This window comes from Hemiscyllium ocellatum, chromosome 18 (assembly GCF_020745735.1).
Source record: "Hemiscyllium ocellatum isolate sHemOce1 chromosome 18, sHemOce1.pat.X.cur, whole genome shotgun sequence".
Lineage (NCBI taxonomy): Eukaryota > Metazoa > Chordata > Chondrichthyes > Orectolobiformes > Hemiscylliidae > Hemiscyllium > Hemiscyllium ocellatum.
The window spans coordinates 22,251,080-22,273,701 of NC_083418.1; the positions used below are offsets into that span (position 1 = coordinate 22,251,080).

Here is a 22,622-nt window from a genome sequence, read left to right on the forward strand (position 1 = left end):
GGAAAAAAACCTAACAGATTATGCAAATAATTTTATCCCCACTTCCTTCTTTTAGTCACCAGTTCCATTGCCAATTGACTGTTGCACTTTCTCTAAAGTATCTATGGAAAGTATAGAGTTCCCGAGCTTATAATTTGATTGATTCCTACATTGGATATAAATGTAGAGCATTAAAGTTTCCTTGCATCCTTACAGCATATACACAAAACACCAACAATCATTGACTAGAGGGTCTCAGATCCAATTCCTGGTCTGTATTAATTGAGTTGATCTAACTTGGGAGGATCAATTGGAGGGTGATGAATGAAATCAAATATCTGAACTTTATTCTCATTAGTGGGGGAGGAGATAGTGATAGATCATTGAGGGGTGAGTAATTGCAGTAATAAAAAAAAGCATTTCTGCTAATTGCTGTCAAGTTACTCCTACTGGAGGTGTGAATCTGTGGATACTACATGGCTTGTTGAACTCATAGCTTAATTTGAATGGATGAATGCGCATGGGAGTAAGATTATGAACAGCCAGCACTCACAGAAATGAAGCCTAGAATTATTTTACAGAATTGCAGATGCTGGAAATCTGAAACAAAACCAGAAGGTGCTGGAAGAAACTCAGCAGTATCTGTAGAGTTTCCAGTCCATGTCGGTCAAAATGAGATCAAGTTCTGATGAAGGGTCAAAAGGTGAATGCTACAGATGCTGCCAGATTTGCTGAGTTTTCCCAGCATTAGTTTCCTCATTATGGAAAGAAAGTTAAAAAGTAATTAATTCAAAGATATTTTGCCACATGCAATCTGCACAGGAATGCTTTCACTCTACAAAAGGTATTTGTAGAGTTGAAAGAGTATCAACGAGGTATTGGAACTGCAGGGGAGCAGCTCAGAGCAGGCGGCTATAAATCGTGGGTGACTCTTGATGCTCATACCACTTACCTGGGAGTGAAACCATTCAGCTGTTCAGAACTGGCCCATGCCAGATTTGAAAGGAGAGAGTGACAAAAATCATGCTGACATTACAGAAAATCTGATGGATAAGAAACTGCCCTCACTGGTCTTTAAATTGCTGTATATTAAAAAAGGCATATTACTTTTAAAGAAATAACTACACATGGATTTAAGTGAGAAACAACATGAATAAAGGCAAGTCAAGGTCAATATAATAAAGTATTATAAGCAATTAGAGTGAAGCTGTAAGGGAAATAGCTTTAAAAGATGACAGTTCAGTCCAGTCGAGAGAAATGTATGGCCTGAAAAAATTTGGGGTGTCATGGACCCCCTGCCACTTCTGTCTTTCAGAACTCAAGTGGAGCCTGGAATCACTGTGGCATATCTGCAAGATTGAGAATTACATGGTTTTCACTTTCAGAGCAGTGTCTGCTGTCAAGCTACACCTGCTGGAGATGGTCCGTGTCAACTTGACACTTGACCACAGAACAAATGCCTGGACGCGGAAGGATTATGCATGACGACCAGGCAATCCAAGAGAAATGGGCAAATAGTGCAGGGGTCCTTGGAACCCCACTCACAAATTCTGGAAGCTGTGTGGGGTTCTGGTAACTGTGACTAGCCCTGAGGAAGATGGCACCTGCACAGGTTGCACAGAAATAAATTTGGGGGTTGGTTACAGGCACAGATTACCATGTGGAATTGTGTTGTTCTAGTGATAACAGACTTGGCTCAAGGAAGGGCGGAATTGGATGTTAAATATTCTTGTGTACAAGTTACACAGAAAAGACGTGAAAGGAAGGAAAGGATCGGGGTGGTGGTAATGGTTAAGGAGAATGTTGCAACTTTGGAGAAACAGAATATCCAAGAAGGTTCAAGGACTGAATCAATCTGGCTCCAGCCAAGGAATAAGATGTGTGCAATTACTGTGACCAGTGTAGTTCATGGTCACCAACTTGTGGGAAAATTGTAGAGGTAAACTGAAGGGAAATTACAGACAGATGGCACCACTAGAGAGAGGTTATAATTGGGCATAATGATATTATTAAGCAAGGAGAGGGGCAAACATACCCAACTTGTGTACAGGAGAATTTCCTAAAGCAGTATCCATCCAGTTCACCCAGAAAGAATGCAATGTTGGACCTGATCCTTGGAAATCAGGTGGAACAAGCAGATCAAGTATCATTGGGCAATATTAACCGCTAACATTTATGCCACCAGTAAATCACTCGTGTAGCCAATTAGAAATTTACACACAAAGCCCATTATAGACAATTCAAACCCACCAAAGTGCGGGATGAATAAAGAGAGCAGAAGGGGCCTAAGCCTGCTTTACAATTTTTAAAAACATTTTCTGTTCAGCGATACTCTTCCGTACCTCTGCAGCAGGTGAGATTATAACTGGGCCCCCTGGCTCACAGGTAGGCTGGGTCTGTTTTACTTTTTTTTTGAGCAAATAAGCATTTAAGTCTTTCAAAATGAGAAAAGATCTGTTCTATTCCACTGAACTTAACTGTACAGCCATTTGTGCTGTACATCCATAATGTGAATTTGTTCTCTATTTAGTGATATCCATTATGCTCATCCTGTTGCGTTGGTGGAATAACTTCTCACGCTTCCAAAATTGTCACCCCCAGAAAATTCTCACGTTCACACCCATGACACCATATGGCTTTGTTGCAACACAGTACTTCACGTAGTAATGAAAAATCCAGGTAGGAATCAGCAACTGAGACAGGGTCCACCAGCTTGCAAAGCACATCTTGTAAGTTTAAATGCTCCAGAGACCCGGTGGCTGTAAAAATCCATCCTAGAGTCAGCCTGCAGGCACTCTGCTATTAGACAGAAGAATGGACTCACACAGACTCAGCACCTAGCCCTTCAATTACTGAAGGCACAGCTTCACTAGCTTCTGGATCAGTGGTGCTGGAAGAGCACAGCAGTTCAGGCAGCATCCAAAGTGCAACGAAATCAACGTTTCGGGCAAAAGCCAGCTGCTGGGACTGGGTCTTCTCATCGAGTGTGTAGCCCAGTGGTATCTTGACAGTGGCTGAACAGGGCAGTACCAGGCCACGGTCACTTGGACATTAGCATCAACATGTCACCCACCACCTGAGTTATAGCCTTCGGTGTGCCTTTTTTTAAAAAAAGATTAACCTATTTTTCCAGTGAACCTGTTCAGAGATGTTATTACACACCTCTGGAGCAGTTGGGACTTGAACCCAGGCCAGGACACTACTACTGTAACACAAGAGGGCCACTGGGTCTGGTTTTGTTTTATTAACCTGTTTTTCTAATCAACCTGCTGAGAGATGTTATTATTCTCACCTGGAGCAGGTGTGACTTGAACCCATGCCTCACAGGTCCAGGCCCAACACTACTACTGCAACACAAAAGGGTCCCTGAGTTTGCTTTATAAAGGTCACAGGTGATGAAGTCCAGCAGGGCAAGCCATTGCCTCTTACCAGAGGAACTCATCCTCAATAAGCTTCACAAGGAGATAATTGGAGATTCCCCATGGGCCTTATACAAGTTATCATAGTATGATAATAGGAAAAGACAGTATGCCATTCAGAGTCAGTGGAGCAAGAACAGTTCTGGGTCACATTGACTAGAATAACAGATTGACAGCAAGCAGGTGGTGGTTTGGGTACAATTGAAAAGGAAAAGGAGGACAAACAAACCCAGAACTATCTGGGTGAAAAAGTAGATAGGAATCAAAATGAAGAAGAAAAAGTTTGCTATGGCAGCTGTCAGGTCGAAACTACAATTGTGAAACAAAAAGTTCAGATGGGATGTGAAAAGCATTTTACAGAAGTCAAGAAGGACGGAGAGAAAAGATTGCCAAGCTAACAATAAAAAGAAATCCTCAGGTCTTTGACAGGTATATCAGCAGCAAAACAGTGGTAAGAGGAGGAGTAGAGCTGATTAGGCCAAAAAGGGGGTTTACACGGAGACAAAATGTAAAGGTGAGGAGTTAAACTTTGCCTTTATCTTCAAGGAAGTAGATGATATCCAGAACATGGTGACAGAGAAGCAAGCTCTGTTACTTAGAAAGATTTTAAATTTATAAAGAAGTAGTGTTGGATAAGCTTTAAATAAACTGACAAGGCACTAGGGTCAGATGAATTACATCCAGGGATAGTGAAAAACTGAGAATGGAAATTGCAGGCACACTGTTCGTAATCTCCATCGCAGCATGGTGGCTCAGTGGTTCGCACTGCTGCCTCACAGCGCCAGGGACCCGGGTTCGATTCCTGCCTCGGGCAACTGTCTGTGTGGAGTTGCACATTCTCCCCGTGTCTGTGTGGGTTTCCTTCGCTGATGTTTCCTCTCACACTCCAAAGTTGTGCAGGTTAGGTGAATTGGCCATGCTAAATTGCCTGTAGTGTCAGGTGCATTAGTCAAGGGTAAATGTAGGGAAATGGGTCTGGGTGGGTTGCTCTTTGGATGGGTGGTAGGGACTTGGTGGGTCGAAGGGCCTGTTTCCACACTGTAAGGAATCTAATCTAATCTTATAGTCTTCCACTGACTAAGGGGGTGGTGCCAGACGTCTGGAGAATTGCAAAAACTATGCCCTAAACCAAAGGTTATCAGATAAACCCAGCAATTACAGTCTAGGCAGTTTAACTTTATCTTCTGGAAATAATTCTTTGGAATAGAATTGGGAGTCACATAGATAAATGTAGTGTGTTTTGGAGGAGGTAGTGTGGATTTCTAACGGGGAAGTTGTGTTGTCTAACTTGCTGGAGTTTGATGAAGAGGTAACAGCAAGGCTCAATGAAGGTAAAGCTGCTGATATGATCTACAAGGGCCATCAAAGGGCATTTTATACAGTGCTACACAAAATAATTGTGAGAAAAGTCACAAGTCATAAAATAAAAGGAATAGTGGCAAAGTGGATACAAAACTGGCTGATGACAGGAACAGAGTAGTGGTCAAAGGATATTTTTCAGGCTAGAGGAAGATTTGTAGTGTAGTTCCCCAAGGTTGGTTTCGGAAAGCATGCTTTATCTGATATATATTAATGACAGATATCTTAGGGTTCTGGAGACAATTTTCAACTTTTTGGGTGATAAAAAACTTAAAAGTATTGCAAACTGTGAGGAGGAAATGTACAATGCCAAATGTGTATGGACAAGTGGTGGAGTGGACAGATGGGTAGCAGTTAGGTTGATGTATTTTGGTAAGGGCATAGTCAGACAATATAAAATGGGAGGCACAATACTTAAGAGGATATGTGAACAGAGGCACCTGGGTATAGATGTTCAGGGGACCTATGCCCGGGAAAGGAGGGTGATGGATTGGAATGGGAGTGGTTTTTGAGGCAGTAGTCCATAATAGACCAGCTATTGAGAAGGAATTTCAAGGCCAGCTTAACAATATGAAGAAGTGCAATCCTTTGTGAAATTGGTTGATATTTGATGAGCCACTGTTGTATTAACATCTGGGTGCAATTGCTGAGAAATCATAAGATCTGTCTCGATTGCAATTCCTGTTTGATGTGCACTGTAGTGTGTTTGTTCACCTATGTTTTCTACATTTTATTCTGGGAGTTAGAATAAAAGTTGGACATGTATAATCATTTGCACTACTATTCTAATACTTCCAGTGATGTTTACTGAGCTCATTCAAAACTATGGAATCTTGTGCCTTTATTCTCTTTGAAAGATACATGGAATTCTCATTTTGTCTACTCAAAAAATATCCCTGGTTGCTAGCCAGATTGTGACGTAAATTTTGTGTCTTTTGCAGGATCCTAACAATAATCACCTGCAGATGTCCAAGTACCAAACTGCAAGAAGTTGGTTGAAGTAAAATATAGTCTGGATTAGAGTGGTGCTGGAAAAGCACAGCAGATCAGGCAGCATCTGATGAAGGGCTTTTGCCTGAAACATCGATTTTCCTGCTCCTCGGATGCTGCCTGACCTGCTGTGCTTATCCAGCACCACTCTAGTCCAGACTCTCATTTCCACCATCTGCAGTCCTTGTTTTTAACCTGAAGTAATTTTATAAATAGAGAGCTCTCAATTAGCTCATCAATGAAGAGTCATGACATAAGATCACGCCAAAGGCTTGATCCGGCCACAGATGCAAATGCTGAATGCCACAAGAGAAACGAAGCAGCTCAGGCACTATCAAGTCAACCTCCAACTGAGTTTGGTACTGAGGAGAAAAACTGGGGTCACTGAGACCAAACTAAATGGCTTCCAAGTAGCTGGAATAATACCTGATGCTGAGGAAGATGGTGTGGCTTTTGGAGGCCAATCATTTCAGCCACAGTACAAGAGCTTGCTTGATTGAAATGTTTTTAATTTCTTCATCAATAACCATGCCTCTATCACAAGGCCAGGCAGTGGCTTCTCAAAGATAACTCTAGACTGATCATTCCCAATTCCTCCAGTGAAAAAGAAAACAAGGTGATCTTGCCTTCAATATGAGAAGGATAACATGCAGCTTTGGCTTGGAAAAATACTGGAGAAGACCATTCCATCAAAAGAGAATCCCTTTTGCCCCATGAAAAGTGATACTTCACATGAAATTGCAAATATAGAATTCAACTAAGAACAAACAATTGATTATATAAAACAAACGTCTGGATCTGGAGAGATATAGAAAGTTACAAATGTAGAATCTGCATTTAAGCCAATTAGTGTAATAGGTCTGATACTGATATTAATATTGCATATCAAACACCTCCCACCCTAATCATCTCTTTCATCTTTGACTCCTCCATTTCTGCTATTCATCTATTCACTTCTTCCACATGTAAACGTTAACACTCTTCTTAAATCCATCAATGAAATAAATGCTTCTGCCAACGTGTCTGCTATTTCTTCCTCTTTTGCATTGTCGGGAAGAATATATACTGTTTAGAGATCCCTTGACAAAAATATAGGTTGGCTTAAACAGTGACGTGTAATTGGCATTAGTTATGGCACAATTACACCACTGAGCTAGTGTAAGGTTAGTGTGTTATATTGTTCTGTTGTGTGGTACCAAGATACGGATTAGACTTTAGCATTGTACATCTACTTGCATAGGAAACAGAATTCACTGAAAGTAATCCACTGGATGAAGTGTACTCGAATATTAATTAGTACTTACACAGGCCGGCATATCACTAGGTCTCCCTTATTGGTTCCATATGCCAGACCCATCCCAGGTTCTGGAAGCCAACGTGCTGAGTTTATACTAACATGTCTTCTCTGGTCTGGTGGCATTGGGTACAAAACATTAAAAACCCTCTGGAAAAAGAAAATGAGATATCACTTAGACAAATGCATGGAAATCAGAGCGTCTGACAACATTTCTGTCTCTAAGTGTAAACTTCTGCAAAAGAGCAAAAAGAAAGAAGGATGTCCTATACAGCATAAACATGATAAACACACAATTAGTTTTCCAAATAATTGGGTCAGAAACTTTTATAAGTCGGTTAATTGAAGTTTCATATCAGAGTGAATGGAACAGAATATGGTCATTGGATTTCTACACAATAGAAGTGTTTTAGAAGACAGAAATGCAGAAATATTGAGTAGGTTGAGCAGCATTTGTGGAGGGGGGAACTGAATTAATGTTTGCTTTTATCAAAATTGGGGTATTTCCCAGTTATTTGTTCTTATTTCACCATCTAGCATGTGCAATATTTTACTTTTGTGAACTGATCCAGGGAAGTGTTAAATCCTGTGATGAATAGGAAACAGAAGAGTCAATTAGAATTATCTGCTTTCCTCACCCCTTACATTAACTGATGCACCAGTTGAATATGAAAAGTCTGGGCTAGAAAAAGAGTAAAATCTCTCATTGCTCTGTGAACTCCACTGAAGAGTGCCTGTTAGAATATCAAGAACAAACAGTTTCAGCCTCATTCCGAGCCCTCCATCCCTCAGCCCAATCAAACATCCTGGTAATCATTGGGAATTGGATGCAGAATGGTTTCTTGAAGGATTTTTGGATTGCAACTTTGATACCTAGCACAGTAATGTCTTGAGGAGGAGTAAAAATGGACAATTTAGGGATAAAACAAACATACATTAAAAATTAATCATGTTTTGAAATCTCATTAGTCTGCAAACTTGGTAGCAGGAAGGCATTGCATTTTAATACTTTTAGAAAACAGATCAGACCAGGGTTCAAACATCTTTAAAAGTCTCACATGAAATAAGGTTCTTACATTTAAACAACATGCTAAATTACTTGATTATGGACTCAAGTTAGTTTAAAACAGGTGAAATCTTTCAAATAAATTCTCTCTTGTAATAATGTATGTTTTTTGATGTGCTAGATATTCCAGTTGTGTTCACTTTAGGGAAGCATCTTCAGAAACTGTATTACTCTACTGCGAGACAGCTAGCTCTCACAAAGTCACTAAAGATAAATGATGGCATGTTTATTGTCAACTATTTTTGTTATGGTTATCACAGAGTCATACAGCATGGAAACAGACTAGACCCATTTGCCAACACTTGGCCTATATCCCTCTAGACCCTTCTTATTGTGTCACTTGGGAAATTGAGCTAATTTTGATGCTAAAAAGTATGTTGGTATATGACAAAATAGAGTCCTTTTGAAAATTGCTTTATTATTTTGTGAAAGCAGTTTTCTGTGATCTGTCAAGTTTGCATTAACATGAGACAGCTGCACTAATATAAGCTGTTCTGAGGGACAGTACTTCACAGAACCACCCACCGCATGTTGACCATCATTGCCAAGAGTGTACGTAAAGTTAAGAATATCATACTTTAGTACAGTGCTCCCATTCCAAGCAATTTCCTTAAAACTGCAGTTTTGAATTAAAAACCTTCCAAAGAGCAAAGTTTACTCAGCAAATTAAAAGTTAATAATGGCAGTAATAAAATGCAAAGCTGAAATAAACTGTTTTTTTCAGTGATTGATATTGCCTACAGGTGAGGCAGAGATAGAAGAGATCTACTTCTAAAATATTATGCATGAAAGATCAAGAGCAATTGTTTCCCAGCCAAGTCAGAAGATCATCCCTCTTTTCATAAGCCACACTAAATACAAGCTGGTATTATGGAAAATAAAGAACATGAAAGCTTGGGAAGAGTTAATGCATGAAGACCACTGGCAATCTGTGGAAGACAGGATGGGATAACCATAGTGGAACATTCTTAACACCAATTAGCATAGTAAGGTTAAGGCTGAAAAGGTCACTATGGCGAGACGAGATAACTCAACTAATCAAGCACGTTTCTCTGTTAAGTGTTATTATGACAGGATTGGGACAATAAATATTTGGGACATGACATTAAAATATCTAATTAATAGTTAGTAGAGTCAGCTTGAGACAGGAGACTATTGTAATAGATGGAATAGCTAAATATCTCTCATGACAGGTTAGTCTGGAATTGAAGATCACTGTAGCAGAGTTAGCAATAAATATCTAACCGTGACATTAGAATAACATTAAGTAGAATATACAACTAAAGAAATAATGGGAACTAACATCACTGGTTTATTGTGTAGCTAGAGTGAGGTCCTTTGATTAATGTAGTTGGACATGCTGATAAGCTAACAGAAACATGATAAAAAAAACATAAAAATCCATGGACCCTGAGGTTTGTGGGCATTCGAGAATCTGCTTTCTCAGGGTCACGGTTTTTTGTTTTCAAATAAAAGACCTACTTCTTGAAGAACTCTCTGCGTCTCCTGGTGGTTCTCTATATTTTCTCCACAACAGTATCAGTTCGACTCAGTTAATGGCATTTTGGTCTTTGAGTCAGAGATTGAGAGTTTAAACTCTCTTTCAAGACTGAAACATATCTAGACTTGATATCCCAACACAGCATGAGATAATCAAGACTACAAGACTACATTCTAATGCTCTGTCTTTCTCTTCAGCAGTTTGGGTGGATGTATTGAAGATCCTAATTCAAACACAATCAAGACCAAGGAGCTTACATGGTGTCACCTTCTTTCCTGAAACACGCTGATCAAACATAGATAAAGTGGTTATTTCCTTGTTGGATGAAAAATGGCTGCTGGTTGACTAGTTAACAGTCGTGATTGGAAACATTGTTCAAAACACAACATGAATTCAATTTTGGCTTTAACCTTTATTTACAGTAAGATATAAAATCCTATTGCTCTGCAACATGGCCTGTACCATTTCTGAAATTAGCAAATATTTTGAGCATAGCACAGTTTGAAAAACACCAGAAGAAAGAAAACTAATTTGACTAAATTGCAATTGTACTTCAATTGTCATTACAAGTGCATTAATAGGCTCAACTCCATAGCAAACGGAATTCATGGGTCAGCATGCAGAGAAAAATACCCACATCAATGAGGAGCATTTATGCAGATATCAACATCATGTACAAAGTACTAAATAATAAAATACCTCCTTCAAATAAAAATGTTACGTGTGATGGCATCATAATACCAACCTCCACACTCTCCTAGGCACAAGCTCAATAATGAACAATTATGCTGGTACCTATAAAGTCCTTTGCAATAAGGGGGATGGGAATGCTCTGCTGGGTGGCTAGCATTGTTATTCATTATCCGCACCTTTCAGCTTTTCACAGACTGAAATGATGCGAAGAAAATCATTCCACATTAACTGAAAAATTGCTACTTGCAACCAACTGCGTACAAAGGGTATTCTCTTATCAATTGTGTTATATCTGCTAGCTTCAGTGGAGCTGCTCAATGAACAGACCCCATGAGACAGCTTGCCAATTAAAAAGCAAGGCGAACCTGTGGTGCTCGAAGCTGTGCCTGCAGATTTCAAAGGCTCTGTCATTCTTCAATCTACTTCAGGCCATAATCCAGCAATCATGACACCATGTTCACCAACAGCCAAAGCTCAAAAAACAATGTATTTTTACAACTACTGTTCAATTATATGGAGACAAGATTCATTTCATTATTTACGAGAAAGAGATTGCAAGCCAACCTATATACATTAAAGAGGCTATTATGACAGTACTTTGTCCTGTATTTTAAAAAGTCATGAAAGCAACAGTCCCAATGTTAAATTAGAAGCACTTTGGGAGTAGGGAGGCTCGATACAGAAAAAAAAAGTTCTGAAGAAGGGTCACTAGACCCAAAATGTTGACTGCGCTTTCTCTCCACAGATGTTGGCAGACCTGCAGAGCTTCTCCAGCAATGTCTGTTTTTTTTTGGGTCTGATACTGCATGGGAAACCTGGAAGTAAGTTCAGCACATCGATCAGTGGCATCTGAACAGTTGGTTCAGATTAGCATTTTAGTTCCAGAGTTCGCGTACATGTTGCTCAGGTGACTACCTGCACCAAAAAACATTGTATCTATCAAGTGCATGCCATTATGATCACTCATTAGTTTGCTTTATCCTCTGTTGCGGGAGAGCACAAAAGACCAGGAATTAGGCAAGAATCAGATATGGTTGACTGCAGATCTCAATTAACAAATGAAGAAGCGGGGGAGCCATAGTGAATCAGTGGCATTTTGGCATCCCTGGTCATCAGAGATGTGAGCCTCACAGCTACCTGGTGGCACAATTAAACATCAGCACCCACATTTCACTAAGTTGACTTGATTTCAAAAGTGAGTGAAATCTGATAATCTTCATAATGATTCACGTGCAACATGTTTTGCCAACACCTGTTCTCCGTGCCAATGCTTTCACACTTGCAGGTGTCCAGGGAACCTGCAGATGATGAATCATTAGATATGTTGGCTTTGGTGCACAATCACAGTGCCTGAACAGATGGGCATCAGTGATGATACTTGATCTTAAGTGAGGTCACTCAGACAGATAGTTGGGTTTTTCATGTGGTGACTCATTTTATTAGTGGGCAAAAGAGTATGGTAATGGCATGGACAAATGGGGTCTGAGGGTCTGAATAGAGATACTTCACCATGGGAGCTGTCAATGAGAAGGAGAACCATTCAGCAATGGAGAATATGCAACGCACTCAAAGATCTTCCAAGTATTCTGTTCTCAGCCACAGAGAAAAAGGAACAGTTTGCCTCAAATGTTCAACTGAGATGCAATTATTGCTTTTTCTGAACCACTTGTAAAACGTGTTTGTGTGTGGAAGATGTTCCTAACAATATCTCAGCTGTATGACACCCTGTGAATTTGCTATAACAAATGCAATGACAAATTAGTAGAATTATCCCAAGATACACAAACAGGACAGCTCCAAATGCCAAGTTATTTAAATAATGCAATACCAACTAGTCTAGTGCATGCACACATAATCTCCAACTGAACCCAGTCACATACTGATTAATGATTAAAATTCAACAGGGGTTCAAGTCAACAAGGATATAACTGTGTGGAGAGGACATGGCCAAGTGGACAGATTATCTTGGCATGTCTTAAATGTAGCAAGTGGCACAACTGTGGCCAAATTTTCACATTAATCCAAATAGGAATGGGGACGGAGGGGGCTATGCTTGAGTACTGTGGGTGAACTGCTAGATACAATATGCATTATCACATTGGGACTGTTGAGAATTTCTACTCTTGATGTTATGCATCACATCATAGAACAAATCCACTATGTACAGCAACATGTACTAAGTTCAAGATCAAAGGCCAAGATCTAGACATTTACTGGTTTCAATGTGGCCTAATCTTTTAAAAACTATTGCGGACGGCAGCAATTCAAGAAGGCAGCCCACCACCATCTTCTTAACATCAACTAGGGACAAGCAATAAATGCTGGTCAGATAGCAATGCTTACATCCCATTAGTGAATAAAACAAAAAGAAAAGACATAGTAACACATGTGGCAGGAAATTAAATTTCTTACCAAAGAAAAACCCACGCAACCTCGAAGCATGATGAGTAAGTATATGAAATGCACTGTATCATGGGTTTCTCTGTCAAAGACAAACCACTTTTTTCAAGGACTTACAAGAACATGAAAGTAATTCCCCCACAGGGGAGATAATATTTACTTCAAGCTAAACAGGATGTCAGTCAACTAATCACCCTGTTGAATGGAGGATATAATTAAGCTGGAGAGGGTTCAGAAGAAATTTACCAGGAGGTCTGGAAAATCGTCCAGGTGATTTTCCTGAGATGGATGCCTTGATTGACAAAAATATGAGGGGCATAGATAAGGTAAATGGCAAGTGTCCTTTCACTCGGGTGGGGGATTTCAAAACTAGGGGACATATTTTTTAAGATGAGAGGATAAAGATTTTAAAAAGACATTTGGGGTAATTTTGCTTATAAATTACAGAGAGTGGTTCGAGTGTGTAACAAATTTCCTAAGGAAGTGGTGGATATGGATATAGTTACATTGTTTACAAGACATTTGGATAAGTTCATGAATAAAAAATGTTTGGAGGGATATGGGCTAAGCGCAGATGGGGGGGGGGGCATAGCTTAGTTTTAGATTATGGTCAGCATGGGCTGGTTGGACGTAAAGGTCTGTATCTGTGCTATATGACTTTACGACTCTAAAACTTGTATTCATTGACAGCACAGACAAACCTCAACAAAAGCTACTTAACTGCTTGGTCTGGAAATATTGCCCTGTACAGAATAACATCAGCTTTGGCTGATGGAGGAATGAGAAAAAACAATACGCATGCACAGACAATTCCTATCTACATTTTTCATAAATATTTATTTTGTCAATAACAATCACATTCAATTGGCAAAATACATTTGGTCTCACGCAGGTTCAGTAATTATTTCTGGAATTGAAGTTATTTGAAGCTTGTTGTTTACAACTAGGTGTGGGAAAATATTATAGTGAAGCTTAATTAAGCATGAGACCAAAAGGAACTCTACTTAATAACCAAATGTTGCATTCTACACATGGAGACACAGTCAGAAATTTGACTCATTTTAATTCTATTTTGGCATTACATTTGGGGCTTCACTTCATGTGCCATCTTTGCTTCACAAAGCTTTGATGATTTGAACAATAATTCTCTTTAAAGTTAATCACCCAAATGTTAATTAACCAGAAAATGAGATATCCCCCATTGTTGATGCAAGTGAGCTTAACTGCCTGCTGTCAGTATGGCCTAGCTCAGTCATCATTCTTACTGGTACAGAACAGCTCATCTTTCCTGGTCTGCTTCTGACATAGTTAGAGACAAAGAAACTGCAGATGCTTGAATCCAAAGTAGACAAGCAGGAGGCTGGAAGAAGGGTCATGTCTTTTTGTGGCTCATTGATGTTCATGTATCCTGGTGGCTAGTTTTCTGCCTGTTTGTCCAATGTAGTGTTTGTTATAGTTCTTGCACAGTATTTTGTAAATTGCATTTGTATTGTTTGTTGCCTGTACAGGGTTTTTCCAAGTTCATTAGCTGCTGTTTTAGTGTGTTGGTGGGTTTGTGGGCTTCCATGGTGCCAAGGGGTCTGAGTAGTCTGGCAGTCATTTCCGAACATGCGGCTAGAACATCAACTAGCCACAATACGACATGACCCTCTCTCACTAGTATCCTTACATACAGATAAGGAAGACCACCACTTCGACTGTGACAACACATCCATCCTAGGTCAAACCAAAGAGAGACATCCACGAGAATTCCTAGAAGCATGGCATTCCAACCGGAACTCTATCAATAAACACATCGAGTTTGGCCCCATCTACCACCCCCTGAGAAAAAGAACAGGAAATGACATCACCACAGGAAATAACATCACCAACCCAAAAAATCCAAACAGATAAATAGAAAGCAGAAATCATCAGTAGTGCTTTGCCGAATGTCCACTGAAGTTGTTACCTAGTGGGGTGACAAAACGTCTGGAAATGAACCTTCCAGCAATGCGAGCAAACCTACATCCAGAACATAGCACAGCACTGAAGAAAGAACTTGAGGACCTTAGGGTCATCCGAGAAAATGAGATCTTTCTAGACAGGACCTTCAGTGATGTTATTACACTGACCATACCAGAAGAGAGCAGAAGAGAGATGATGAGGAAGGCAGAGAGGAGACAGGTGCAAGAGACCGTGGGGGAAGTACCTGTCAGGAACAAGTTGAATCTTTTGGAAACCACGAGGCGGTCAGGTCTGTCAATCAAAAGTTGGCGTGGAGGCAGAGCCGAGGAGTCAGACATTGCACAGAGCCGTGGTGATAGGGGACTCCACAGTGAGAGGAACTGACGGGGTTTCTGTGGCAACAGGCGGGATTTAAGGATGGTGTGTTGCCTTCTTGGTGCCAGGATTAAGGACATCGCAGACAGAGTGCAGAAAATCCTCAAGGGTGAAGGTGAAGAGCCAAAGGTGGTGGTACATGCTGGCACAAATGATGTCGGATAGAAGAGGAGGAACATACTACAGCGGGACTTCGGAGAACTAGGAAGAAGGCTGAAAAGCAGGACATCCAGAGTGGTTATCTCCGGTTTACGCGGGGGGACCTAGAATCAGGGGATGTAGAGTCAGTATGGATAGAGCTGAGAAATTCTAAGGGTAGAAAGACCCTCTTGGGAGTTATCTACAGGCCCCCAAACAGTAGTATGGATGTAGGGTGTAAGTTGCATAAGGAGCTGAAATTAGCCTGTCACAAAGATATTACTCGAGTTGTTATGGGGATTTCAACATGCAGGTAGACTGGGAGAATCAGGATGGTATTCGACCTCAAGAAAGAGACTTTGTGGAGTGCCTCCAAGCTGGATTCTTAGAACAGCTGGTGCTGGAGTCTATCAGGGAGAAGGCAATTCTGGATCTGGTATTGTGCAATGAACCAGAATTGAGCAGGGACCCCGAAGTGAAGGAGCCATTAGGAGGTAGTGACCATAATACAATAAGTTTCAATCTGCAATTTGAAAGGGAGAGGGTACAATCAGAAGTGACAATATTTCAGTTGAATAAAGGGAATTATGGAGCAATGAGGGAGGAGCTGGCCAAAGTTCAATGGTGCAATACCTTAGCAGATGACAGTGGAGGAACAATGGCAGATATTTCTGGGTATAATGCAGAAGATGCAGGATCAGTTCATTCCAAAAAGGAAGAAAGATCCTATGAGGAGGCAGCGGTGGCCGTGGCTGACGAGGGAAGTTAACAACATATAAAGTTAAAAGAGAAGAAATATAACCTAACAAAGTGGGAAAACGGAGGACTGGGAAGCTTTTAAAGAACAACAGAGGATTACAAAGAAGGGAATACGCAGAGAAAAATTGGCCAAAAATACAAAGGAGGATAGTAAAAGCTTTTTTAGGTATATGAAAAGGAAAAAAATGGTTAAGACTAAAATTGGGCCCTTGAAGACAGAAACAGGGGAATATATTACGGGGAACATAGAAATGGCTGAAGAGTTGAAAATACTTCAGATCTGTGTTCACTGGGGAAGACACAAGCAATCTCCTAGAGGTAACAGTGGCTGAAGGACCTGAACTGAAGGGAATTTATATTTGCCAGGAATTGGTGTTGGAGAGACTGTTAGGTCTGAAGGCTGATAAGTCCCCAGGGCCTGATGGTCTACATCCCAGGGTACTGAAGGAGGTGGCTCCAGAAATCGTGAATGCGTTGGTGATTATTTTCCAGAGTTCGATAGGTTCAGGATCAGTTCCTGCGGATTGGAGGGTGGCTAATGTTGTACCACTTTTTAAAGAAAGGAGCGAGAGAGAAAGCTGGAAATTATAGACCAGTTAGACCTCTGTGGCGGGAAAGATGCTGGAGTCAGTTATAAAGATGAAATTATGACACATCTGGATAGCAGTAACAGGATAGGTCAGAGTCAGCATGGATTTATGAAGGGGAAATCATGCTCGACTAATCTTCTGGAATTTTTTGAGGATGTAACTCTGAAGATGGGCAATGGAGATCCAGTGGATGTAGTGTACCTGGACTTTCAGAAAGCCTTTGATAAAATCCCACATAGGAGGTTAGTGAGGAAAATTAGGGCGCATGGTATTGGGGGCAAAGTACTGACTTGGATTGAAGATTGGTTGGTTGACAGGAAACAAAGAGTAGCGATAAACGGCTCCCTTTCGGAATGGCAGGCGGTGACCAGTGGGATACCGCAGGGATCAGTGCTGGGACCGCAGCCTTTTACAATACATATTAATGATATAGAAGATGGCATTAATAGTAACATTAGCAAATTTGCTGATGATACAAAGCTGGGTAGCAGGGTGAAATGTGAGGAGGATGTTAGGAGATTACAGGGTGACCTGGACAGGTTAGGTGAGTGGACAGATGCATGGCAGATGCAGTTTAATGTGGATAAATGTATTGTTATCCACTTTGGTGGCAAGAACAGGAAGGCAGATTACTACCTTAATGGAATCATGTTAGGTAAAGGGGTAGTACAAAGAGATCTGGGTGTTCTTGTACACCAGGTCAATGAAGGCAAGCATGCAGGTAAGGCAGGTAGTGAAGAAAGCTAATAGCATGCTGGCCTTCATAACAAGAGGGATTGAGTATAGAAGCAAAGAGGTTCTTCTGCAGCTATACAGGGCCCTGGTGAGACTACACCTGGGTGTTGTGTGCAGTACTAGTCTCCAAATTTGAGGTATGACATTCTGCTATTGAGGGAATGCAGCATAGGTTCACGAGGTCAATTCCTGGAATGGTGGGATTATCTTATGTTGAAAGATTGGAGCGACTGAGCTTGTATACCCTTGAGTTTAGAAGACTGAGAGGAAATCTGATTGAGACGTAACACCATTGAATGTCAAGGGATAGTGTTAGACAGTCACTTCTTGGTGATTGTCATAGCCTGGCATTATTTGTGTGGCACCAATGTGACTTGCCACTTCTCAACCCAGGCTTGGATATTATACAAATCTTGTTGCATTTGAACATGGGCTATTTCAGTGTCTGAGGTGTCGTGAATGGTGCTGAACATTGAGTAGTTATCGGCTAACATCCCCACATCTGACTTTATGATGGAAAGAAGGTTATTGATGAAGCAGCTGAAGATGGTTGGGCCTAGGGCACTATCCTGATGAACTCCTGCAGAGATGTCCTGGAGTTGAGATGATGGACCTCCGACAACCACAACCATCTTCCGATGTGCCAGGTATGACTCCAACCAGCAGAGAGTTTGCCCCCCTTCACCTATTGATTCCAGTTTTGCCAGAGCTCCTTGATGCCAGCATTAATGTCAAGGGCTATCACTCTCACCTCACCTCTGGACTTCAGCTCTTTTGTCCATGTTTGAACCAAGGCTGTAATGAGGTCAGGAGCTGAGTTGCCCTGGCAGAACCTAAACTAGGCATCACTGAGCAGGTTATTGCTGAGCAAATGCTGTTGATGACACCTTCCATTACTTTACTGATGATCAAGAGTAAACTAGCACATAGGTAATTGGCTGGGTTTCTCGCACCTTTTACGTACAGGTCATACCTGAGTGATTTCCCACATTGTCAGGTAAATATCAGTGCTGTAACTGTACTGGGGTTGCAGCACCTTTTGGAGTACAAACCTTCAGTACTTTTGCTGGAATGTTGTCAGAGCCTGAAGCTTTTGCAGTATCCAGTGCCTCCAACCATTTCTTGATGTCAAGTGGACTGAATCAAATTGGCTGAAGACTGGTATCTGTAATGCTGACGACCACTGGAGGAGGTCGAGATGGACCATCCACTTGGTACTTCTGGTTGAAGATCGCTGCAGAAGCTTCAGCCTTATCTTTTGCACTGATATGCTGGGGCTCTTCCATTATTGCGAATGGGGATATATGTGTGGCCTCCTCCTCCAGTGAGTTATCTAATTGTCCACCACCACTCTTAGCGGGATGTGGCAGGACTACAGAGCTTGAATCTGATCCATTGGTTGTGGGACCATCTAGCTGTCTAGCACTTGCTGCTTATGCTGTTTGGCATGCAAGTAGCTTTCTTTGATGGCTTCATCGAGTTGATAGCTCATCTTCAAGTATGCCTGGTGTTGCTCCTGGCATGCCCTCCTGCACTGTCCGTCGAACCAGGGCTGAATCCCTGGCTTGATGGTAATGGTTGAGTGAGGGATATGCCAGGTCACCAGATTACAGATTGTGCTGGACTACAATTCTGCTGCTGATGCTGGGATACCCAGTTTTGAGTTGCTAAATCTGTTCAGAGTCTGTCCCATTTAGCATGGTAGTAGTGCCACACAGCACGATGGAAGCTATTGTCAACGTGAAGGCAGGACTTTGTCTCCACAAGGACTCTTACTGACACTGTCACGGACAGATTCATCTGCAGTCAGTATATTAGTAAAGATGAAGTAAAGTATTTTTATCCCTCTCGTTGGCTACCTCACCACCTACCGCAGATCCTGTCTAACAGCTCTGTCCTTAAGGATCTGACCAGCTTGATCAGTAGTGCTGCTGCTAAACGACTCATGGTGGACATTAAAATCTCCCACCCAGAAATCTCCCTTACCACTCTCAATGTTTCCTCCAAGTACTGCTCAACATGGAAGAATACTGATTCATCAGCTGAGGGAGAAGGATACATGGTAATCAGGAGGTTTTCTTTCCCATATTTAACTTGAAGGCTGAGTTTTGTTGCCATTCTCAGCTTGACAGATGAAGGGCTTATGCTCGAAACGTCGAATTCTCTATTCCTGAGATGCTGCCTGGCCTGCTGTGCTTTGACCAGCAACACATTTGCAGCTGTGATCTCCAGCATCTGCAGACCTCATTTTTTACTTGACAGAGATCCTCAACAGCAATGATCAACATTAGCGTAGATTACTCTGAAAACTACTAGAATAAGGATCAGAATCTGGAATTAAAAAAATACACAAATCAACTTGATTTACTGTCACAAGTCCAAAGCAACCAAAACATCCAAGTACGTGGGCAAGTAGCACCCAATACCATATAAACGGGTGAAGATGCTAATTATGGCACAATACTCTTTCAAAGTCAATGTATTCTTAACACAAGCATTATTTTGTCATCTCAAGGCACTATGTACCACAGTACAATAAAGGCATATGCCAGACCACTGCCATGCAGTGATTCAGTGAATGGGAGAAATAATAAAAATGACCTAATTGTTCCAGAGATTGTGTTTGCCTAACATGATTATCTGTTAGGAATTTTGCTTGTCTTGGGCTAACCATTTTCAAAGAGATTTTATTTTGATTTGCATTTATATCGCAATTTGTTACATCTCTCCAGGAAAATAGAAACCACTTCCCATACAAAGATATGCAACGATAAGTAATTATGTTGGTATAAACCTCTATGACTTTGAAAGATATCTAATGATATGAATGCATTATTGGTTGAAGAATAAATATTAGCCAAAGTATCATGAAAATTCAACATTCCTCTACCAATAGTTTGATGATCTCAAACATTTATCCAAATAATGAGAAACGAGTCACTAGGGTCTGGGACAGTTGCTTGAGTAATATAGAATTCCTACAATGCCACTCTGGAGTGACCACATAAATTATATGCTCAATTCTACCAAGAAGGGACGGAGTAAGCATGGTTGTGGCTTGAACCCCTGACCTGATGAGCCAGAGGGGAGTGTGGTCTCTACTTAACACATTCCATCCAGCTTGATTTATGGGTATTTTCATCAAGAAAGATGGAAAAAAATGAAGATACTGTGAAGGTAGATTATTCTTACCAGAGACAAAACAACTTATCCATTTCCCATTTCTCTGTGAGTTGTTTTGCATACAAAAAGTACAATAATATTGTTAATGGATCAAGTTAGATTAAGTTCCCTACAGTGTGGAAACAGGCCCTTCAGCCCAACCGGTCCACACTGAATCTTACTCAACTATAACTACAAAAAAACACTGATGGTATTTTAAGGCCACGGAGCCACTTACTAAAGATGCACACGAAACCTTGCCCACCAAGGTTTCCTTGTCAGGTCACTTGAATGTCTTGCATGCTTGAATAACCTATACCATTCCAGGTTAACAACAAACTTGTTACTTGTTGGAAATCTTAATCTGGAATTTGTGTTTATTGCACTAGGTGGCAGCCTATTCCAGAAATTATCTTGAACAAGTAGTTACTCAAGCAAAACAAAGCTCATGGGTTAAAATGATATATCCTTCTTTCTTGAAACTCTCTTGAACAGTTAGGCAATTTTTACTATTTCTCCTATTCATTTAATCACTCAGGAGGCTTGCTCTTAAGCTTCAATGAACCACAAAGCTTTAATTTTACACAACGTCTTATGAGGGTTCCAGTGGACCCGCGTGTGCGGGGGAATTGCCAAATGGAATGATCAATTTCCCCAGGGATTACCTATGTTAGGTTCTGACAACTTCAATACAGCAGAATTATTATCTGACCATCATATCATCGAGGCCAACATGTCTTGTAAAGTCACAGGAAGGTGACAAATATAGATTGACAACAAAGTGTAAACACTTCACAAGCCTCTTAGAAAGCTATTCATTCCAAGGGTATAACCATAATCTTAAAGCATTCTTTTTATCATTCAGCTTGCAAGAACAAATAATGATCAGTCCTTCAGCAACATGGGACCTATCAACTTGCTCATATTGTCTATAGTTGCTTCATCTACACAGACGGTGCTAGCATCAAACTTCCAACCAACTCAAGACAGTATTATGTATTGCATCCAAGACTTGCTTTTTTTTTTAAAAAACTCATTTCAACAAATAGTAAACTGTTCTGATTACTTGGTTGCAATCATGGTCAATGAACACCAGATTATAATTGCATTGATGTCATGCAGGCCAGGTATAGCAACGTAACAATGGTTTTCACCATGAATAGACAATTTTTCTCTGCTCTTCGTCGTTCCTCTGTGCTCCAGTGTGTGGTGGCTCATTGAAATAATGTTCTAATGCAGCTTCGTTTGTGGATGTTGGCATGATTGCTTCTGTATTTCAATATTTGGTCCTTATGTGCTGTTTTCCTGTAGACACTGATTTGAAGATCCCCATTGGCTATTCACTTCACTGTGACATCTAGGAATGGCAGCTTGTTGTTTTCTTCCTCTTTAGTGAATTTTATGCCGGGAAGGGTATTATTGATGGTCTTGAAGTTTTCCTCTAATTTAGTTTGTTTAGTGATGACAAAGGTGTCATCCATGTAGTGTACCCAAAGTTTGGGTTGGATGGTTGGCAGAGCTGTTTGATTGAGTCTCTGCATTACTGTCTCTAAGAACCCTGATATCAGAGATACCACAGTTGTTCCATTGGTTTGTCTGTAGGTTTTGTTGTTGAAGGTGAAGTGGGTGGTAAGGCATAGGTTCACTAGCTTGATGATATCGTCCACCACACACTACAGCACAGAGAAACTATGAAGAGCAGAGGAAAATTACTATACCGTGTATTCAAAAAGAACGGATACCCAATGAACAAAGTCTGCCGATTTTTCAGCAACAAGCCCAACCAAGCAGACAAAACACGTCCAGAAACCCTAGCCACTCTCCCCTAAAGCAGAGGCATTTCAGAAATGACTGCCAGACTTCTTGGCACCATGGTAGCCCACAAACCCACCAACACACAAAAAAGCAGCTAATGAACTTGAAGGACCCTATAAAGACAACAAGCAAAACTAATGTCATTTACAAAATACCTTGAAAGAACTGTAACAAACACTACAATGGACAAACAGGCAGAAAACTAGCCACCAGGATACATGAACATCAACTAGCCACAAAAAGACATGGCCCACTCTCACTAGTATCCTTACATACAGATGAAGAAGGGCACCACTTTGACGGGACAACGCATCCATCCCAGGACAAGCCAACAGAGACATGCACGAGAATTCCTTGAAGCATGGCATTCCAAGCGGAACTCTATCAACAAACACTGACTTGG

General features: G+C 40.9%; 1 protein-coding gene across 4 annotated transcripts in view; it reads right to left on the reverse strand.

The window, feature by feature from the left end:
* The window catches only part of LOC132824364 (activating molecule in BECN1-regulated autophagy protein 1-like), a 446,197-nt gene that overhangs the window by 133,368 nt on the left and 290,207 nt on the right, over positions 1–22,622 (reverse strand). For all 4 annotated transcript variants that reach the window (XM_060838755.1, XM_060838754.1, XM_060838752.1 and 1 more), the window contains one exon: positions 7,052–7,191. In XM_060838755.1, the coding sequence (XP_060694738.1) occupies positions 7,052–7,191 (140 nt within the window). The remainder of the gene's footprint in view (positions 1–7,051; positions 7,192–22,622) is intronic.